The sequence below is a fragment of the Eumetopias jubatus genome, unplaced genomic scaffold (genome assembly GCF_037043125.1).
Source record: "Eumetopias jubatus isolate StellerSeaLion01/CBP00866 unplaced genomic scaffold, mEumJub1_p1.0 scaffold_14, whole genome shotgun sequence".
NCBI classification, from domain to species: Eukaryota; Metazoa; Chordata; class Mammalia; order Carnivora; family Otariidae; genus Eumetopias; species Eumetopias jubatus.
The window spans coordinates 58071712-58089400 of NW_028274820.1; the positions used below are offsets into that span (position 1 = coordinate 58071712).

The 17689-nt window shown below is 41.7% G+C and overlaps 1 protein-coding gene across 7 annotated transcripts in view; it reads right to left on the bottom strand.

Moving 5' to 3' along the window:
- Nucleotides 1-17689, bottom strand: part of OSBPL3 (oxysterol binding protein like 3) — a 170253-nt gene that overhangs the window by 22320 nt on the left and 130244 nt on the right. For all 7 annotated transcript variants that reach the window (XM_028119279.2, XM_028119275.2, XM_028119274.2 and 4 more), the window contains 4 exons: nt 16660-16794; nt 15652-15745; nt 10966-11216; nt 8150-8287 (listed from right to left, as the gene is read on the bottom strand). In XM_028119279.2, the coding sequence (XP_027975080.1) occupies nt 8150-8287; nt 10966-11216; nt 15652-15745; nt 16660-16794 (618 nt within the window). The remainder of the gene's footprint in view (nt 1-8149; nt 8288-10965; nt 11217-15651; nt 15746-16659; nt 16795-17689) is intronic.

Below are 17689 nucleotides of genomic sequence, written 5' to 3' on the forward strand. Positions count from 1 at the left end.
CTAGAACAGGCTAGGCTAGGCTAGGCTAGGAGAGTCATTCCACATACACATTTAACTGACGGAATTTCAACTGTACCAGCTTGACCCGAAGAAAAGTAGAGACAAAGATTTCAATAGTCCATGTATCTTTCAGGTCTCAATAAACATAAATGCCAGATCTGATATGAGGTGGGAGATGCAAATTTGCTACCCCTTGGATGATTTTAGTTCCCACAGGCCTCTTAGGAATGTGGCCCCTCTCTCTGTGTCTATGGGATTTTCCAGAGCAATTTTCACTTCCAGCATGATTTAGAAGCCTAAGTCCTAAAATGCAACTCTCTGCTGGCCTTCATTGTCTTTTTTTCATTGAAATCCTTGGAGATACTTTATATCACAAAATGCTGCATCCCTGTTCCCCCTTCCTCCCCACCAGCTCTCAATGAAAACAGTGGAGTTAACCATTAAACCTTGGGATCATATAAAACAAAACCAGGGAAGACAACACCTGCCCCCTACTTCTTCCTTCCCTCCCTCCCCACCCCTCAGTGCCGCCGGTGAGGAGCTATGGAATGTGCCCCTTCCCCCAGAACATAGGCATATTTTAAAGTGGATTATTAAAAGTAGATCATATTCATTCCCACAGAAACAATATAGTAAAAAATGCAGGGTTCACAGCCTTGATCAAGAATTTGGCATTTTATAGGTGTGGCCAAATCTGGCTACAAACGTCAAACATCAAAGCAAAATACAGTATATACAAACTATAAACCTCTTCTGTAATAATTTTAAATCCCATAAAACTGGGATAAATATACTACCCACATGAATTATAAAAGAAGCCCTATCATACCATAAAATATATATACGTCCCATAAAAATGCAACTTCGACCTTTTAAAGCTATTGTGTCAAATACATGAATCAGTGCTTAGCAGAATACCTTTACGTGGGTTCAAAAGCTGTTTTCCGGATGAAGAAATTTCAACATTCAGATATCAGTGATTTTGCTTTTTTTTTTTTTTTTTTTTTTATGGCTTAAAAGGGCCTTTGGGAGTGATTTATTTGGTGCACATTGCTTTTAAGAAGTTAACAAAGCTTCCCAGGAAAATTAAAGTGAAGTCTTATTTTTCTTTGAGATATTTCCTCACAACAGGTATTTATTCATGAAACATTCCTGGAGCACCTACCATGTGCTGCACTAGCATCAGGGAACAAGGGGGTACTTCTGGAGTCCCAGGGATGTAGGTCTTAACTCGGCAACATCATCTAATGGCTGAAGGGCCTTGAGCAAGTGTTTAAGCCTTTGGGCCCGAGTTATCTCATCTATAAAATAGGGCTAAGCCCACTGGCTTTACAAACAAAAAGATGACACATATAAAACTACAGAACCTTATGCTGGTAAGAAGTGGGCAGGGACTAAATTTTAGCCATTTCTCATCAGTAGTATTTCCATTGAGTTACCATGGTGACCTTGTGTCTTCATTAGCCTTATTCTATAAATTAGGAAACAAAGAACCTGTCCAATGCTACACAGTTAATTAGTGATGGTGGGGGTGCTTTAAACTAAGGTCCTCTGATCTCAAATCCAGTGCTTTTTTATGTCCCAGTTGTCTCTCTATGGCTGCTCTCAAAGCTGGGCTCTGGTCCTCCCCAAAGCCTCCACACACCATTAAGATCTCATCCCATGGATATTTAGACAAAGAATCTTTTGAGTCTGAACTTCCAATTTCTCTGAGTCTCATTTATGTCATTGTAAAATGAGGTCTGAGGGTCCCTCTGAATGCTCTAAAGCTAGTATCTAATTCTCAATGTCTCTTCAAATCCTAGCATCGGTGGATGTCAGCCAATTGGAATGCTCTAAAGCTAGTATCTAATTCTCAATGTCTCTTCAAATCCTAGCATCGGTGGATGTCAGCCAATTGGAAAAAGATTATACTAAGGCTTTGACTAACTCAAAGGTCCACTGAAAGGGGGTAATTCAAGGTTCATAATCTTAATTTTTGTTGATGGCAATCTTTTTAAAATCTACTGGAATAGAGAATGATGAGCCCAATCTAACTTATCTAGGTGTTGGATTTAGTTGAGTTTCTATTCTCGTTACATCTTAACCCAGATGTAACCCAGAAAGGTATTTGAGTCTGAACTGACCCAGCCCTGAAGCACACACTGTCTGTCAGCTTACTGGATAAATCCAATTTAGATGGGTTTTAAGCATCCCTCTCTGCCTCTTCCTCTCCATCCCAAATAAGAGCAATTTCCAACTGGTAAAGATTCCCAAACATTCAGGAATTTAGCATATATGGTTCTTACTGTGCAGGTATTTCTATGTATCTTTCTTTCTATAAGCCCAAAGTCAGTGAGTTCCCCTACTAGTTGAGAATTCCTGTCATTTATTTGTATATCTCAAGACTTTCTTCACCCTGACCTGATCATTTTTTATTTATGCTTTAAATGTACTTAATATAAGACGTGAATGGTATGGGGAGAAGCAGGTGGGGAAAGAATGCATTTTAATATTTGCGTATTTGTGTGAGTATATCTTTTTCAGATTTAGAAAAATATCCCTTAAATACATCACTTCTGCAGCTGTCCAAGGACCTAACTATAGATTCTACCTAGTTCCTGACTCGCCTCCAACCTCGAAGGGCAGCTTATAGAAAAGAGGACAAGTGCCAGGTGAGAAATCATGCAGGTGCAGGAGCCAGGTGAGAAATCCCATGGCGCTCATCGTTTACTGACTGCCTCTGATGTGTCCAGCACTGTCCTATTCACTGAAGAAACAATACATTTTGGTGCAGAAGTGGGCGAGATAGATAAAGAAATAAGGACATAATCTGTCGGTAGTGACAGGTGTTAAGGAGCAGAATGCAAGGCATGAGGACGGGGGGGTGGTAAGTGGGAGCGCTATTCTAGGCAGGGCGGCAGGGGCAGGACTCTCTACAATGGGATCGTCTGGGGCTAGAAGAAATAAGGAAGTTCACCGCATGGAAAACCGGGAGAAACGCACCCCAGGCAGAGGACACAGGCACTGCTCAGGGCTGGCAACGCTCCGAATATTATAAGAGAGGCAGAAGGCCAGTGTGGCTGACGCTAAATGAGCAGAGGTGGGAGAGGCCTGATCTCCGGGGCTAGCATCTCAGGGGCTTTGCGAGGCCATGGCCAGGACTTTGGATTTTATTCCAAGTGACAGGGAAAATCATTGGAAGGTGTAGAGCAGGTGTTGCTCCTGTTTTGAAGCAATCATTCTGGCTGTTGGGTGAGAAATTGGTTATGGAAACAAGAGACCCGCTAATGAGTCTACTGCAATGATCCTACTCATTGATTACGTTGGCTTGGGCTTGGAGGCCAGCACCAGTGGGGGAGGCAGTGAAAAATGGCTGGCTGCTGATCAATAGGATATGGATTCTAAGAAAAAGCTATTAAGGATGATGCGAAGGATGCTGGCCTGATTTTGGGGGAGAATGCAGTTGCACCAATTATTTTCTCTTCCCCCATGTTCAGAGTTCATCACTTTGTTTGACAAACCCATGGCTTCTCGCCAAAACCAGAAACAAAAACACGCATTAAGTGATGACTTGACCCAGAAGTGGAGAACTGGTTTAGCTGCCTTGTATTTGATCAATTGCTAGTTCTATTTGAACAGCCTGCATTTCCCTTCTGATAACCTCTTTAAATAAGATGCCACTTTAATCAGTAGTGACAAACTCTGTCTACTAGTAGATGAAAGAGCTGTTTTATCGTGAGTGAGCATGCAGGGAGAGAAGTGATAGGTATGGTATTTATAAGTCTGTCCAAGAATGTGTGAGTGAGCATGCAGGGAGAGATGTGATAGGTATGGTATTTATAAGTCTGTCCAAGAATGTATGTTCAGAGTTCTCGTGATGAGTAACAGAAAAGCAAGGAGGGCTGAGGCCAGGGAGCAAAGGAGAAAAAAAAGATTTCATTTGCATCTTTTATAGGTTAGTAACTTCCAATAACTCCATTTAGCTTTTCTGTCATGAACTCTCAACAGTACATGGCTGGGGGAGGGGGACCCAAGGGGAATAAATGGTTAGAATGACTGCAACAGTGATCAGACAACTGACGTTCCAGAGCCCCACCAGGAAATGATCTCTTCTAGGTAATAGCTTAACTGCATAGCCTTTATATATAAAACCTTTCCCAAAGGTATAAAAAGAGAAGCAAAGCTAACTGAAATCAGTTTTCTGAACCACCCAGTCTCCAATGAAGCTCCAAACCAGTTGGTCAGCTGCCTGCCAGGGGGCAGGAGAACCAAGTAAGGAAGAACCTGTCAGCAGGACACCCAGTCCCCGAGGAGAAAAAGGAAGTCCTTTCTGAATTCCCCTTTTTCTGAGCTTATTTAGACAGCCAAGGCTGAATCACAGTTCTTGGCACAAAGCAAACTCCTCCCTGGAGAAGGTGGAAGAGCCAGGGGGTAGAACACAGGAGAGGAATGTTTATGATTTACTCCTGAATGTTGCTTATTCACAAAGGCCACGCCCCAGACAACAATGGGAGCTGGGAACAAAGTCCTACCCGAGTTTGGTCTAAGTGACAATGGCAGGCCAAGTCCCATCGTCTGATCAGCATACATAACACTATTTTCCCATTGGCAGCCAATGACCCTGGCAGCTCTGAGCACCGTAACTACACCTACAAGAGACCCCAAGAAAGGTGAGGGAGACCACTGGAGTCAAACAGTGGGCACTGAGAAAGGCTAATGCTCTAGGCCTCAGTTACCCTGCCTCTCTAACTGATCCTCACCTCACCTGCCACACAGCGGTATTTTGAAGGTAAAAATAAGATCCTGAGCAAGTTCGAAAAGCACAAAGGACTCTGCAAACCTAACAGTTATTGTTGTGAGGAAAATGTGAACAGCAAATGCCTTCGCTGGTCTCTGACCGCATGAGTCATTTTGATGGTGCATTTTGGGGTCTTTTAGGTGAGAGACAATACCGAGGAGCGAAGCTGTGATGAAGCCAAACCCTGTGAAGAAGCAATTACTTCAATGTCTTTGGCCACTGACCACTTCGAGCAACCACATCCCCACCCAAACCACAAAACAACATCCAGAGCCTTGGAGTAAAGGATAGATGTAGATTTTCAAATCTCAAAAACTCCATAGAAGAGTCGAGTTACCGTAGTTTCCTTCCAGGTCCTTTCACTTGGATATATGAGTTCCATCAACATGGAGCTCATGTTAGAGTAAAATCCCACCCAAAAATACTAATTTGGGAGTCCTACCCAGCTTATTACATTAGTCATTCAGTAAACTCAACTCACTGCAGAAAGGTACAAGAAAGCAAAGCCAGCCTCAAACTCTGAAAGCTGAAGTGTATCACCTGCACATAATGCATGCTGGTAGAGTCATGCTGCTCCATAAAGTAGAACGTCTCCTGGGCCAGAAGCAGAAAGAGCCACACTGGCAGGTACCAGCATGCAACATCCTAAACAGCCCGGCGCGCTCTGTCAGTGTGTGAAATTAGAAGGTTTTCATGCGCCATGAGTCAGCGGGTCAGCATAAACAAGGCTGGGAGAGGGAGGGCAGGAGGCTGAGCTCATGTGTCTCCTGGTGGCCAGGAAAGGGAGAGCCCTGCCCAAACCCCTTCCACTCCTGGGGCAGTGGGCAGCTGAGCACCTCGAATTCAACAGTCACCTCTCCTTCTCATTCTACACTCACCTGGTAATGAAATTCTGGTTTCCCAAGTAATCTTTTTATGGAGAAAGGATGCCGGCCATGTGATCAAGGCCTTCTGGTCCCCAGGACAGGTCTATTTTTTATAATAAATGCGTAGAATAGCATCCTAGTTTATACGTCAGTTTCTTAAAGGCTTAGCTAGGGTGACTCTGTCCTTGGGAGACTCATCCATTCTTGGGTGTAGTCAAAGAACCAACATCTGAGGCCATAAGGCTAAATTCCAGGCAGATGAAGTGGCTCCATCACGATCAGGACTGGTGGTACCACATGGCTGGCTTTCCGTCAGAGACTCACCAGGCACAGTCTGCCCTTCAAACCACTTGAATTAGTAGAATAGATAAATCTTATTTACTATTCTTAACACTGCATAGTAAAAAGAATTTTAAGAGTTGCCTCTGAAGATGAGAGCAATAACCATGTGCAGAATGTTTACTGTCTTCAGTGCAAGTATTTTATATCCTAGTGTAGTATTTCACTTGAGCCTTATTGCTACCTAGGAGTTAAGCATTATCATTCCTGTTTTAGAGATAAAGACACTATTGAGGCTCAGAAAGTTTAAGTAGCTTAGACAAGGCCACACACAGAGGAAGTGATGGGGTTAGGGTGTGAGAGCAGGTCTCCATTACACCCGGCACACCCTATACTACTAACAATGACCAGATCTCTTTCTTGCTTATTTCCTCGGGATCCATTTCACGGAACCAAAGACTGAGTTATATAATGCTCTTTCTGTCTTTGTGCACACGTGTCCAGGAGCTCTGCTTTCTCTCTCTGCCACCTTTGGAGGTGTGCAAGCAGATCCTGAATTTGGCCCTGCCCTGTCAGGGGCTTACGGGATGGAAGCTCAGCTTTACACGCAAGCTCACGTTACTACTCTTTTCTTACACCATTCATCCTCTCCTGATTGTCTGCTGGAGTCTGGGCTATTTTGGGCCGTAATTTTTTCACATGAGTGCATATAATGCCATGGTAACCAAATTATATTTTCATTTATTCCCATTCCATTTTAGCTTTAGTATTTAAATAACCCAGTTGAATTTGAATCAAATTATCTTTTCCTTTTAACTACTGACTTAACTCTCACTTCCTCAGTATCAGTATTTAATTTGTTTTAGCTTCTAAATGGAAATCTACTAAAAATGTGCTTTGGGATTATTATATATTCCTTTCCCTTTGAGTCTCAGAGAACGCTGCTTGTCCTTGACAGTGAAGACCAGCACCATCCTCCTAAGTCTCTCAGCTACACCACCTTTCCTTTCCTACCCCCAAAATGCAAATCCATTGATAAAGGGGGCAGCAAGATAACAGGAAGGAAAATAATATGCTAGCATCCCACCCATTTTCCCTCAGTTTTCTAAGAACTGCGAGGAGAGAAATGTATCAAAGCAAATGTATTTAATGTTCCTAGGCTGACATTTAAGAATATGCGGAGGGTGGACATGTTGGGTCGTTGTTTTAACTAGGGGTGAGAGGATTCTTTTTTATTTTCGGTATCAGTGCATCCTATCTTAGCTGAACAATTCCTTACTGACAGATACTTGGGATGTTCCCAATATCCCACTATTACAAACTGGTGTCGTGCATTAATCATGACTGCAAACACTCATATAACACTTCATCCTCCATGTACCAGACACCACACCTAGTGTGTGGTAGAGAGTATCTCATTTAATCATCACAAAGCCATCTGAGGTCTGTACCACTGTCATTATTTCCACCTTAAAGAGGAAACTGAGGCATAGAGAGGTTAAGTAACTTGCCCGGGGTTACAAACCTGGTGAGAGGTAGAGCTCAGATTTGAACTTACACTGGCTCCAGAGACCCTGCTCTCTCTTCTCGAGTATCATTATCGACTAATGCTTAGGTGGGAAAGGCTCATGGAACTTCAAGGAATGCAGGCTACATAAGTATAAAGGATGTCCCTACATCAGATGAAGACAGGCATTGTCTGCCGCAGCCTCCCCGCACCCGGAACCATGCTGGGTATGAGTTACACGCTCAAGAAATATTTATTGATCGAATGAATAAATACATGAATGAATGATCCCTCAAGAATAATGTCTGTATTTGGTGCTACCCGTTTTGATGGGGGCATTCATATTCTAGAAGGACAAGGTCAATGAGTAAGGGCGCACACTTGAAACCTTTAAAATCAGTTTGGCAAATGCTTAATCCTTTGCAAATGTGTCCCATTATGGCTCCACACAGCGGGCCCCGTCGACGCCTACGGTCAAAGGCCTGCTCCGCCCTGCTAGTGTCTTCATGCTCATGTGGGTGGTCAGGCTCCGGTGCAAGGGAAATCATTCCTTCTCTTTATGTGTAAAAGCACTATAATTATCTCAGCTGCTTTAAAGCCAGCAAAAGGTGGACAATAAATATTTCAAAAGCACATGTAATGGAAGGTGTAAGCAACTCCTCCCGGGCGGGTGGGTAAAAAGGGTGTATGCAACAAACAAAAAGGGTATATATCCACCTGTTCTGAAAAGAACCGGAAGCCTTTGTCCTCACGGATACACTCATATGTTTCTCCAAGAAGAGGATTAAAGGGCTTGCTCCCAGCTCGGAAGTAGCTAGATGCATATGCCGATACGGCAAAAGCTGCCACGTACACCTGAGGAGGGAGGAAAGAACTTGATTATTTCTCTGTCACCAAGACATTTTTTTACGAAGACATGAACAAAATAAAACCTTTATTTCTCTCTTTATGGGTTATTTTGGAAAGCAAACAACTTGTCTCTGGTTTAGAGACAACCAAGCCAACTTTGGTTCAAAGCGGCAGGTTTAAATAAAGTTCATTTTGGCCCAGAGACAAACGAAGCAAACATTTGCAAATGGCCCGTCTGCTCTGATGCCAGTTGGGAGAGGCTTTCAAGAGGATGATATTTATCAAGTGAGCTACCCTGTTTTCTTCGAGCTGTTAAGCTAAGTCCAGTACCTCTAACCCTGATAATCAGGAAGGAGAGAGAAGAAGAGCATAAAAAGGAAAGGAAAAAAAAAAAAAAAGCCAAACTTCCCTCAAAATTCAGGAAAAGCAACCCATTCCTAGCTGGATGCCGTGGAAACCTACAAGCTCATTTTGACAAAAGAAAATCTGATAGGAATTTCCTGAGTTTCCTGTAACAAGCCACAGGACAGGGCATGGTGCCTTTGAAAGAGTCTTGGCTCTTCTGGGAGGGAAAATGAAAAATCAAAAGGCAAAGGAAAGACAGACTACAGATAGACATGAAATAAGCACTCACTGTGAGGCTCTCAGCATTTTTATCAGTTCCCTTTTCAGGGCACCAAAAAGACCCATTATTTTTCTTGTCTTTTTTGGGGAGCGGGTACAGAACATTGAACCTAGGTAGTGATGGCAACTTCCCCTTTCTACCAGTGAGTAACAATCTCAATGCCTCCCCTTCCCAGCACATTCCATGAGGTTTCTTATACCGGGGGGGTAAAAAACTGAGCACCTTTCATAAATGTTCACTAGTCACACAACTTCTCTTAAGCCTTTTGCAAATAGGACCCACCTTTCCACTCGCTTATAAAAACCAATTCAGTATGCTAAGTTCTGTCTTTGTTCTGGAAATCTGGGGTCTGTTCCTTTCTTTGCTTCCCCATATGTTGGTTACCTGTTAAACAGTAAGCTCACATTGCCTCTCTGGAATGCTGAAACAAGCCTGAATCACCTTCACAATTTAAAATAAAACATAATCTGGTATCATCCATAATGCTGGGGGCAGAAGGGAGGGAAGGAGCAGGCACCATGAGTCAACCTGAGAGGGATCCTATGCAGGGGCATGAGCTGACCTGCAGGGCAGTGAACAACCCACAGCTATGGTTCTTGGGCAATGCCTTCCTGTCCTTTCCCTCCAGGTGCATTGTACTGGAATGCAAAGCCTTCCCTCAAACTCCTTCTCCAGGTCAAGTCCACCAATCTATCAGCTGACATCCTAAGGGTGTCTAAATCGCCACAAGAATGAAACACCATGAAGAATATTTTCATCTTCAAAGTCAATCTTTTAAGAAAAGAACTGTCCACAAATGTTGACTTTCCACACTTGCTTTAGAAGCTATTTGCCTCCCTTTGTTCAGCAGAAATTCTCTAGGAAAGAGTAACAAAGAAGATAAAAAAAAAACAAACCCAAAAAACAAAGAGCTTGTTTTTTCTCTCCTATTCTTATTATCATTAGTATCAAAAAAGTCTCTTTGACGGAGAAGTCCCCGGAGACTGTGGAACAACATGGGATGCCTCTCTCATCCACAGCCAGATTTCCCCTTCATCTTCAAATTACTAATGTAATGAAGTTTTAGTAAGGGTCAAAACTATGGAATGCTTAGAATTTAGAAAAGAATGGTGTCCTCCATCACTGAGAGGATGACTTAGGGTCAGGTCCCCGAAGCCCAGGGGCTGCGCTGACTCCAACTTAGCCCATCAGCAAATGCCCAGGACAAAGACTGCATTCGGGGAAAGACACTGAGGTCCCAGCCGCCCATACAAACAATGGCCTTACTGTGGAGCAGGTAACATAGGAGGGAGCCAAGAGAGGGAGACACTCGGCTAGTCACAGAAAGGGCCAATTTGACTGTCATCTGACCACCAGGGTCCCTTATCACCACCCCACAAGACAGGGGAAAGATGAGAAACACCTGGGGGCGCCTTCGCTGGACGACCCATCACATGATCAGAAGTAATACTGAGTAGCGAACAGAAGGTGAATTTTTCTAAGATGAGTTTTTGTTTTGTTTTGTTTACTTACTCTATAGAATAAGAGTGGGGGTGGAGCAATCATCTTTCTTATGTAAAAACCTCGACTACAAACGTTATTTTCAAAAATCTAGTTGCTTGTGGGACCCCAAAATAAACAAAAACATTCTCAGGGGAAATTCACCCGGACAAGAAAAACCACCTGAGAAATTAAATTCTGTCTCCCCGGGATAATAAAAAATAAACATGCAGACAGCCCTCAAGACACGCTATCCAGTCAGGAGTATCAGAACAATCACTTGTAAGGTTCTGGAGAAAAAGGAAGCGTAAAACCACAGAGCAGAACTACCCAGAGGCACCAACTGTCACAGAGAAGCTCCCCCAAAACGGCAAATTCTGACACATGATGGAAAACCGCTGGGCACAGGGGAACTAGACGCTGGTGAGACATGAACGTGTCTGCACAAGAATCCAGAAGACTCAAGGCGGAGCCGAGAGCTTGGCTCTGCTCGGCTTAGCACCGCTGGGCCCCTGGGAATGGCCTGCTGGCGGCTCGGGCGCAGGGGCAGTACCGCCCCACTGGAAGGTGAACTCCTCACCATTCTTTCCAAGGCGCTGGGGATCTGTGCGGCCTTGTCCAGAAGCTCGCTGTACTCCAGCTCCTCGCAGAGCCGCTGCAGTGTGTTCAGGGGCTCATTCAGCTCCACTGGCATGGCCACTTTGGACAGATCCTTCCCGATGTTATTCCGCAGGATGTTCCACAAGCTGATGGTACTGGCGCTGGGGCACGGGGCCGGCAAGCAAGTTCTTCGTTTGGACTTGGCTTCCCCACCACTTTCGAGGACGGGCCCTGAAAGGGAAATCAGCCTCGTGGTTTCCAGAAGACTTTTTATCTTATTACTTAAAAAAATACAGAAATAAAACCTGACCCAGCAAGTACTCGATTCTACTGTTAGTCTCAGTTATCTAGGACTGAAAGTCAGAAAATAAAGAGTTCCGTGCAGCCCAATTGAGCACCCAAAATTACACGTGCTAAAACTCGTGGGCTTTACTCACAGGGAGGTCTTCAAGTTCCTACTCAGAAGCTAGTGCCTCATAGCTTAAATACACTTAGGATAGAGCTGGAAACTGGATTTCTATGCTTGTAGCAGTTACTGTTTATACCTTTAAACTCTTTAGATTTTTATTTATTTAAAAAAAATTTTTTTTTATTAGGCTCCATGCCCAGCGTGGAGCCCAACGTGGGTCTCTAATTCCTGACCCAGAGATCAAGACCTGAGCGGAAATCAAGAGCCAGAGGCTTAACAGTCTGAGCCACCCAGACGCCCCTAAACTCTTTAGATTTTTTAAAAAGCACTTCAAGCTCTGATTAAAAACTTTTTTTTAAAGACCATCTTTTTTTTTTAAGATTCTATTTACTTATTTGACAGAGAGACAAAGGGAGCAAGCACACAAGCAGGGGGAGCAACAGAGGGAGAAGTAGCTCCCTGCTGAGCAGGGAGCCCAAAGCAGGACTTGATCCCAGGACACTGGGATCATGACCTGAGGAGAAGGCAGTCACTTAACCAACTGGGCCACCTAGGCACCCCTGATTAAAAACTTTTAAGCCCTTTTTAAAAATCACTTCAAATTCTGTTAAAAACAATTATGTTTATTACAGAAAAATGGAAAGGGAAATAAAAGTCTTCCATTATCCCACTACCCACAAATAGTAGCTGTTTGTATTCTTGAGTATTTTCATGTAGTATTTTCTCCATCCAGAGAGCTCATATAGCTCATCTAGTTTTATGTTCTGCTTATTCCCTTAACTATTTTTCCATGCCATTCAATATTCTTCTAAAACATCATTTATAATGACTGTAAAAAAATTCCATGCTATAGATATGCTGTAATCTACTAAATCATTCCTCTATTGTTGGACTTTTAGATTTGTTTCTATGTTTTGCTATGATGCAAAAAAAAAAAAAAAAAAAACCAAGTACTGAATATTTAAATTCTTAAGATTTGATTATATCTCTGAGTATTTGCTTAGGATATACAGACATGGAATTACTATGTCAAAGACTATAAACATTTTTAGACATTTGAGTCATATGATCAGATGGCTCCTCAAAAATGCTATATCAATTTCCTATTTATCAGCAGCATATGTGTGTTCACCTCTTGAGATCTTTCTGGGCTTATCATCATTCGTTTTCAATTTTTGGCAAATTGTTGGGTGGACAGTATTATTTCTTTGTTTTAACGTCCATTAAAAAAATTCCTAGGGGCACCTGGGTGGCTCAGTTGTTAGGCATCTGCCTTTGGCTCAGGTCATGATCCCAGGGTCCTGGGATCGAACCCCACACTGGGCTCCCTGCTCAGTGAGGAGCCTGCTTCTCCCTCTCTCACTCCCCTTGCTTGTGTTTCCTCTCTCACCGTATCTCCCTCTGTGAAATAAATAAATAAAACCTTTAATAAAAAAATTCCTAGTGTGATTTGGAATGCTTTCATAAACACTTCTTTTCTGAATTGTCTGCTTTCCTATTTATATACTAAGATGTATTTTTTGTTTTTGTTTTCATATTCATTTTACAATCAAATCGCTATTTGGCATTTATCTTCAAATTTGGTCCATGTGGTTCATTGATGAATAAAACATTTACATCCACCAGTCTTTTCCCTTGTGACACTTCCATTGGCTCAGGCTATGACATTCTTTTCCCATCCCAACTGAGCCTATTTTCAAACGAAATCTCACCAACATATGAGAAAGGGGCATTTTATTTGCATATATTTATCTACTGAAAAGAAATATTTAACATTTACTCATTGTAAAGCCAATCGCTCTGAATAAAGAGGCTGCTTTAATAAACAGAAAAGTATGAAACTGGGGTCACATCTGCAGTCTTAACGTTAACCCAAGCATCCAATTAATTGTTGAATTTATTTTAATTGTTTGACATGAGCAAAAATCTGATTTACCCAACCTAAGAGCTGCAAATGAAAGTAGTTTTTAAAAACAGTTCTCTATGTAATCTCAAAATATTTTCTCTGATTACACTAATCTAGATTTTGAAACAACAGTATATGATGACTACTATCAAATAATGACCAGTATCTATCTAGTTTTTGCTCTGGAGCAGCAGGTCTTCAAGAATTTTACATATTACCTTATATATTCTTACATATACTTTACATATATCATCTCTTAAGTAACTTGCCCTAGAACACAGTACCAAGTAAATGGCACAGCTGAGGTTAACCAAGGAAACCTGGTCATGAATCTATATTCCTAAGCCCTGAACCTCCCATAGCACCCATTACAGTGACAGATCCTAGTATTTGCCTCCTGATTTGCGGAGGAAAAAATCAATAGGAAGCACTCTACATATCTAGCCTTTACTATGGGCTCAGAAAAATTCTCGTATCATTAATTATCAAGAACTTGATTTAATCCCTATTTCCTTTTGTAGGCAAAAGCGTGTCACAATGCACAAACGTTATTTCTACATCCAATCGTTTCAGTAGAGTACTGAGGTTTAGAAGTCTCATCTTCAACAGAGACAAACTGGAGGACACCTATTTTTACTTCTAAATACTGCTGAAAAAGAAAGCTGGGTTTGGCCCAGTGTTTGTTCAAGCCAAGACAATGCGTTGGTCAGCATTCCAGCAAAACGGCTGTGGAATAAGAGAGAGAGAACCAGCCTTAGCTTCAATGTTTTTCCTGGCTGATGTCAACTCAGCACAGCTCTGGTCTTAGGTTCTGGGGCAAGTCCTCTGTTTCCAGCTATGACCTCCGAACGCTCTTTCCCTGCATTCCCCTTGGCCCCTCGCTAAGGCCTCAAAGAGAATGAGGACCTCGGCGTTTGTCTGAGTTCCTCATGCATGGCCAGCGTGCCATTTTAGTGTGTGTGCTGTTTGTCAAGGGGATGTGATGTTTCTTCATTTCTCTTTCAATTCACCTCCTTGTTTTTCTAGAAAAACAAGTAGCTCCTATATTATTGGCTTTCTCCTTTGAACCATTGGTTTGCAGACTTTTTCACCAAAGGGTTCATCTCTCCAGAAACATTTCAAGCAAGATAGAATGTAACGAGCATCAGACTTTTAGCGGGTCTGATGCTGAAAGGATGTTCTGCCAGAGAATGGTAAAATTACCTGCCTTTTTTGTGGTCCCCAGAGAGGGGGCTCTTTGGCATTCAGATAACAACTCATATTTCACACATACTTACTGACCTGGGAAGCACCAAAATAGAAAAAGCACTGACATGGTCCCTCTCCTCTGGGTAGATATGAAAATAAGTAGTGCCCTGGGTAGCCAATAGGTGACACAGACAAACCTCAAGACCCAAGACGTACTGAGTACCAGGACTGGGAATATTTGATGGTATAGGACTTGGGAGTATTTGATGGTATAGAATCCATGCAGAGAACTGTCCTATGGGCTAATTCTTCCCAAACAGACTTCCTAAATCAGGGCTGTTTGGGGAGACACTCCGGATACCCCACGGTTCAAACTAACATTTCCTGGGCATCATTTTGCTGTTGGGATCAACCAGTAATAAGGACTTGAAACCCCATCCTCCCTTCTAGGAGGTAGCAGTTACTTTTTTTTTTTTTGGTTACTTTTAAATGTGTTATCTTGAAGAATCTAAGGTTAAATTACCACTTAGAGGGGCACCTGGGTGGCTCAGCCAGGTAAGCATCTGCCTTCAGCTCAGGTCATGATCCTGGAGTCCTGGGATCGAGCCCCACAGTGGGGAGCCTGCTTCTCCCTCTGCCCTTCACTCTGCTTGTGCTCTCTGTCTCTTTCTCCCTCTCTCTTGCTCTCTCTCAAATAAATAAATAAAATCTTAAAAAAATAAAATCTTTAAAATCTTAAAAAAATAAAAATAACCAGTTAGACCAGACTTTTTTATTACATGATCCCTATAAAATTCCTAAGTCATGAAAACTACTAGGTACCTAAAGTCAAAAACCTATATTGTAATATGTTTGCAGAGAGAATATTTGAGCATATCAAGGGTCTCTGTTGGATTAATTTTTGATATCTATATGATAATTAGTATACATTCACTTTATAAAATAGAAGTTTTCATGAGCAGACAAATTTATTTGAATGAATACATTTTTCACACGTGAGTGCTGTCTCCCCCCCTAGATTATATAAACCTCAAGGGTAGGGAGGATGTCTTCTCTTATATAGTATGTGTTACAGTTCAATGCCTGCAGCAGATACTCTATATATGCTTGTTAGTATTCTGTGAAGGTGCAAGCTTTCAGATATCATATAATTTACATCTTACCCAAGGTCTGTCTCTCATTATCTAAGTCATTACTGAGATTGTCTAAGGAAAGGTTATCACTTATGTCACTGACATAGGAGTCATCTTCAGAAATCTATGGGGAAAAAAACATACATTAGAGTAAGAGTAAACAAACCAGATTTTCATCAAACCTTTAATCCAAATCATCAAACGTCTTGATTCCCACCATTACAAACCTACAGAAATAGGGTTGTTTCCATAAAGGCCCATACCCTAGTCTGCCTAGAAGGTGTTCATGATAAACACCTGTTATTAAAATTTTTATACTTTCTTGACTAGTTATCCCAAAGAAAACATAAATAAACTCAAGACTATAGTTATTACAGAAATTCTTATTAATTCAGACTGCATTTTTAGAATTTGTTAGTGTTTGCACAGAATGAGTTATAATTTGTCTTTTAACCATTTGTGAAAGAAAAGAATCTACTATGGAAATTAAATAAGATTAGTACTTCTACACTAAAGGGGTAAAATTATCAATTCGCATTTTCACAAAGCAATGCCAACTATGATACTTGCTTATTCAGGAAAGTACGATTTTTATGCATCAATATAAAACAGTATTAGTATATATTATAAATGAATTATTATAATAGCTATATTATAAGAATTATAATAATACAATAATGGCATGTTATAAATTAATATTGGTAAATTCACTGATTAAAAAAAACAAACATGCTATTTTCTGGCCCTGTGGTAGAAATGGTTAGTTAATAGTTAAAATGATTAACAAGTAATTGAAAAGAGGTACAACAAATCAAGTGACAGAAATGAGGAAGTACCCAACACCTTCTACTTTTGCAACCTTTTCCCTAAGGTCTTGTATCTTTTTGTGTTTTTTGGGGTAGGAGTTACAAGAAGATCCTCAGAATGTAATGGTAGAAAGAGGCCATTGAGTTAAGCATTTCTAAAGATAGGTATTTACTGAACGAGTAAAGCAACAAAAGAGATTTTGAGGCACCTAACTGAAAACAGTGCTCAAACCTCATTTTCTGAAGAGCTTGGAGATAACAGAACTTCCTGTGCATCAAAAAACTCCGAAAGGGAGTCTGTGATGGAGAGTCTACTCTCGTTGGAAAGCTGATGGACCAGAGCTCGGCTGTCATCTCTGGAGTCTTCCTATTTGAAACACAAACACAAACACAGAATTGCATATAATTAGAAACAGTCTCAAGAGAAGCAAAGCAAACAATTGATTTCATTGCATGATACACAAGGTCACAGGTGCATGCAAACAAGCAGCTCAAAGCAGAGGTCAGCTCCCAAGTTGAGGAGAAGCAACCTCACACAAAACAAAATGAAAAGCAAAGGTCTCCCCCAAATGGGCACCTCACTTCATAGGTACCATCACTGTTTAGGTACATGCAACAAATCTCAAAGCCAAAACAGACTGTCCAGGTCAGTCTTCATTTCCATTTAAGAGGGGGAAAATTCCAACACTCTCTGAATCATATCCTCTTATTCTCTACCACTGCAGGATGTTTCTTTTCATCCTAAAATTTCTTCGGAATTACACTCAGTGTATGTCCTCGCATGGCTGACTGAGAGCAACATTGCTTCTTCTGCCCCCACGCTCTCCCAGAGGCCAACATGCTGCTTTTGAGGCATCCCTTGACAAATACACAGTGTGTTTTGGCCCAAAAGTGCCCCTGGTGGCAGATTATTCATTATTCATGGATGAATGAGATAAATTCTCTTTGTCAGTCTCTGTCTAACCACAGTGACTCTGAGAGGGAAGGAAACTCCCAATCCTCTTGGTAAGCCTCCTTACAAACAACACCGTGGCACATCATGATTTTCTCATCTTCCATGGCCCTCCCTTCCCTACTTCGCTGAGTCTAAACTTCCCCTCTGGGAAACACCGAAATACTTTGTTTGGGAATGTGCTTTCTATTCAATTTGCAAGTGCAAACTCAATACAACTCAACAAATTGAACAACTGCTCTATGCTGGCTTTGGGGAGATATAAGGATGAGTAAGGCAAGGTTTCTGGCCTGAACGAGTGGCACAGAGA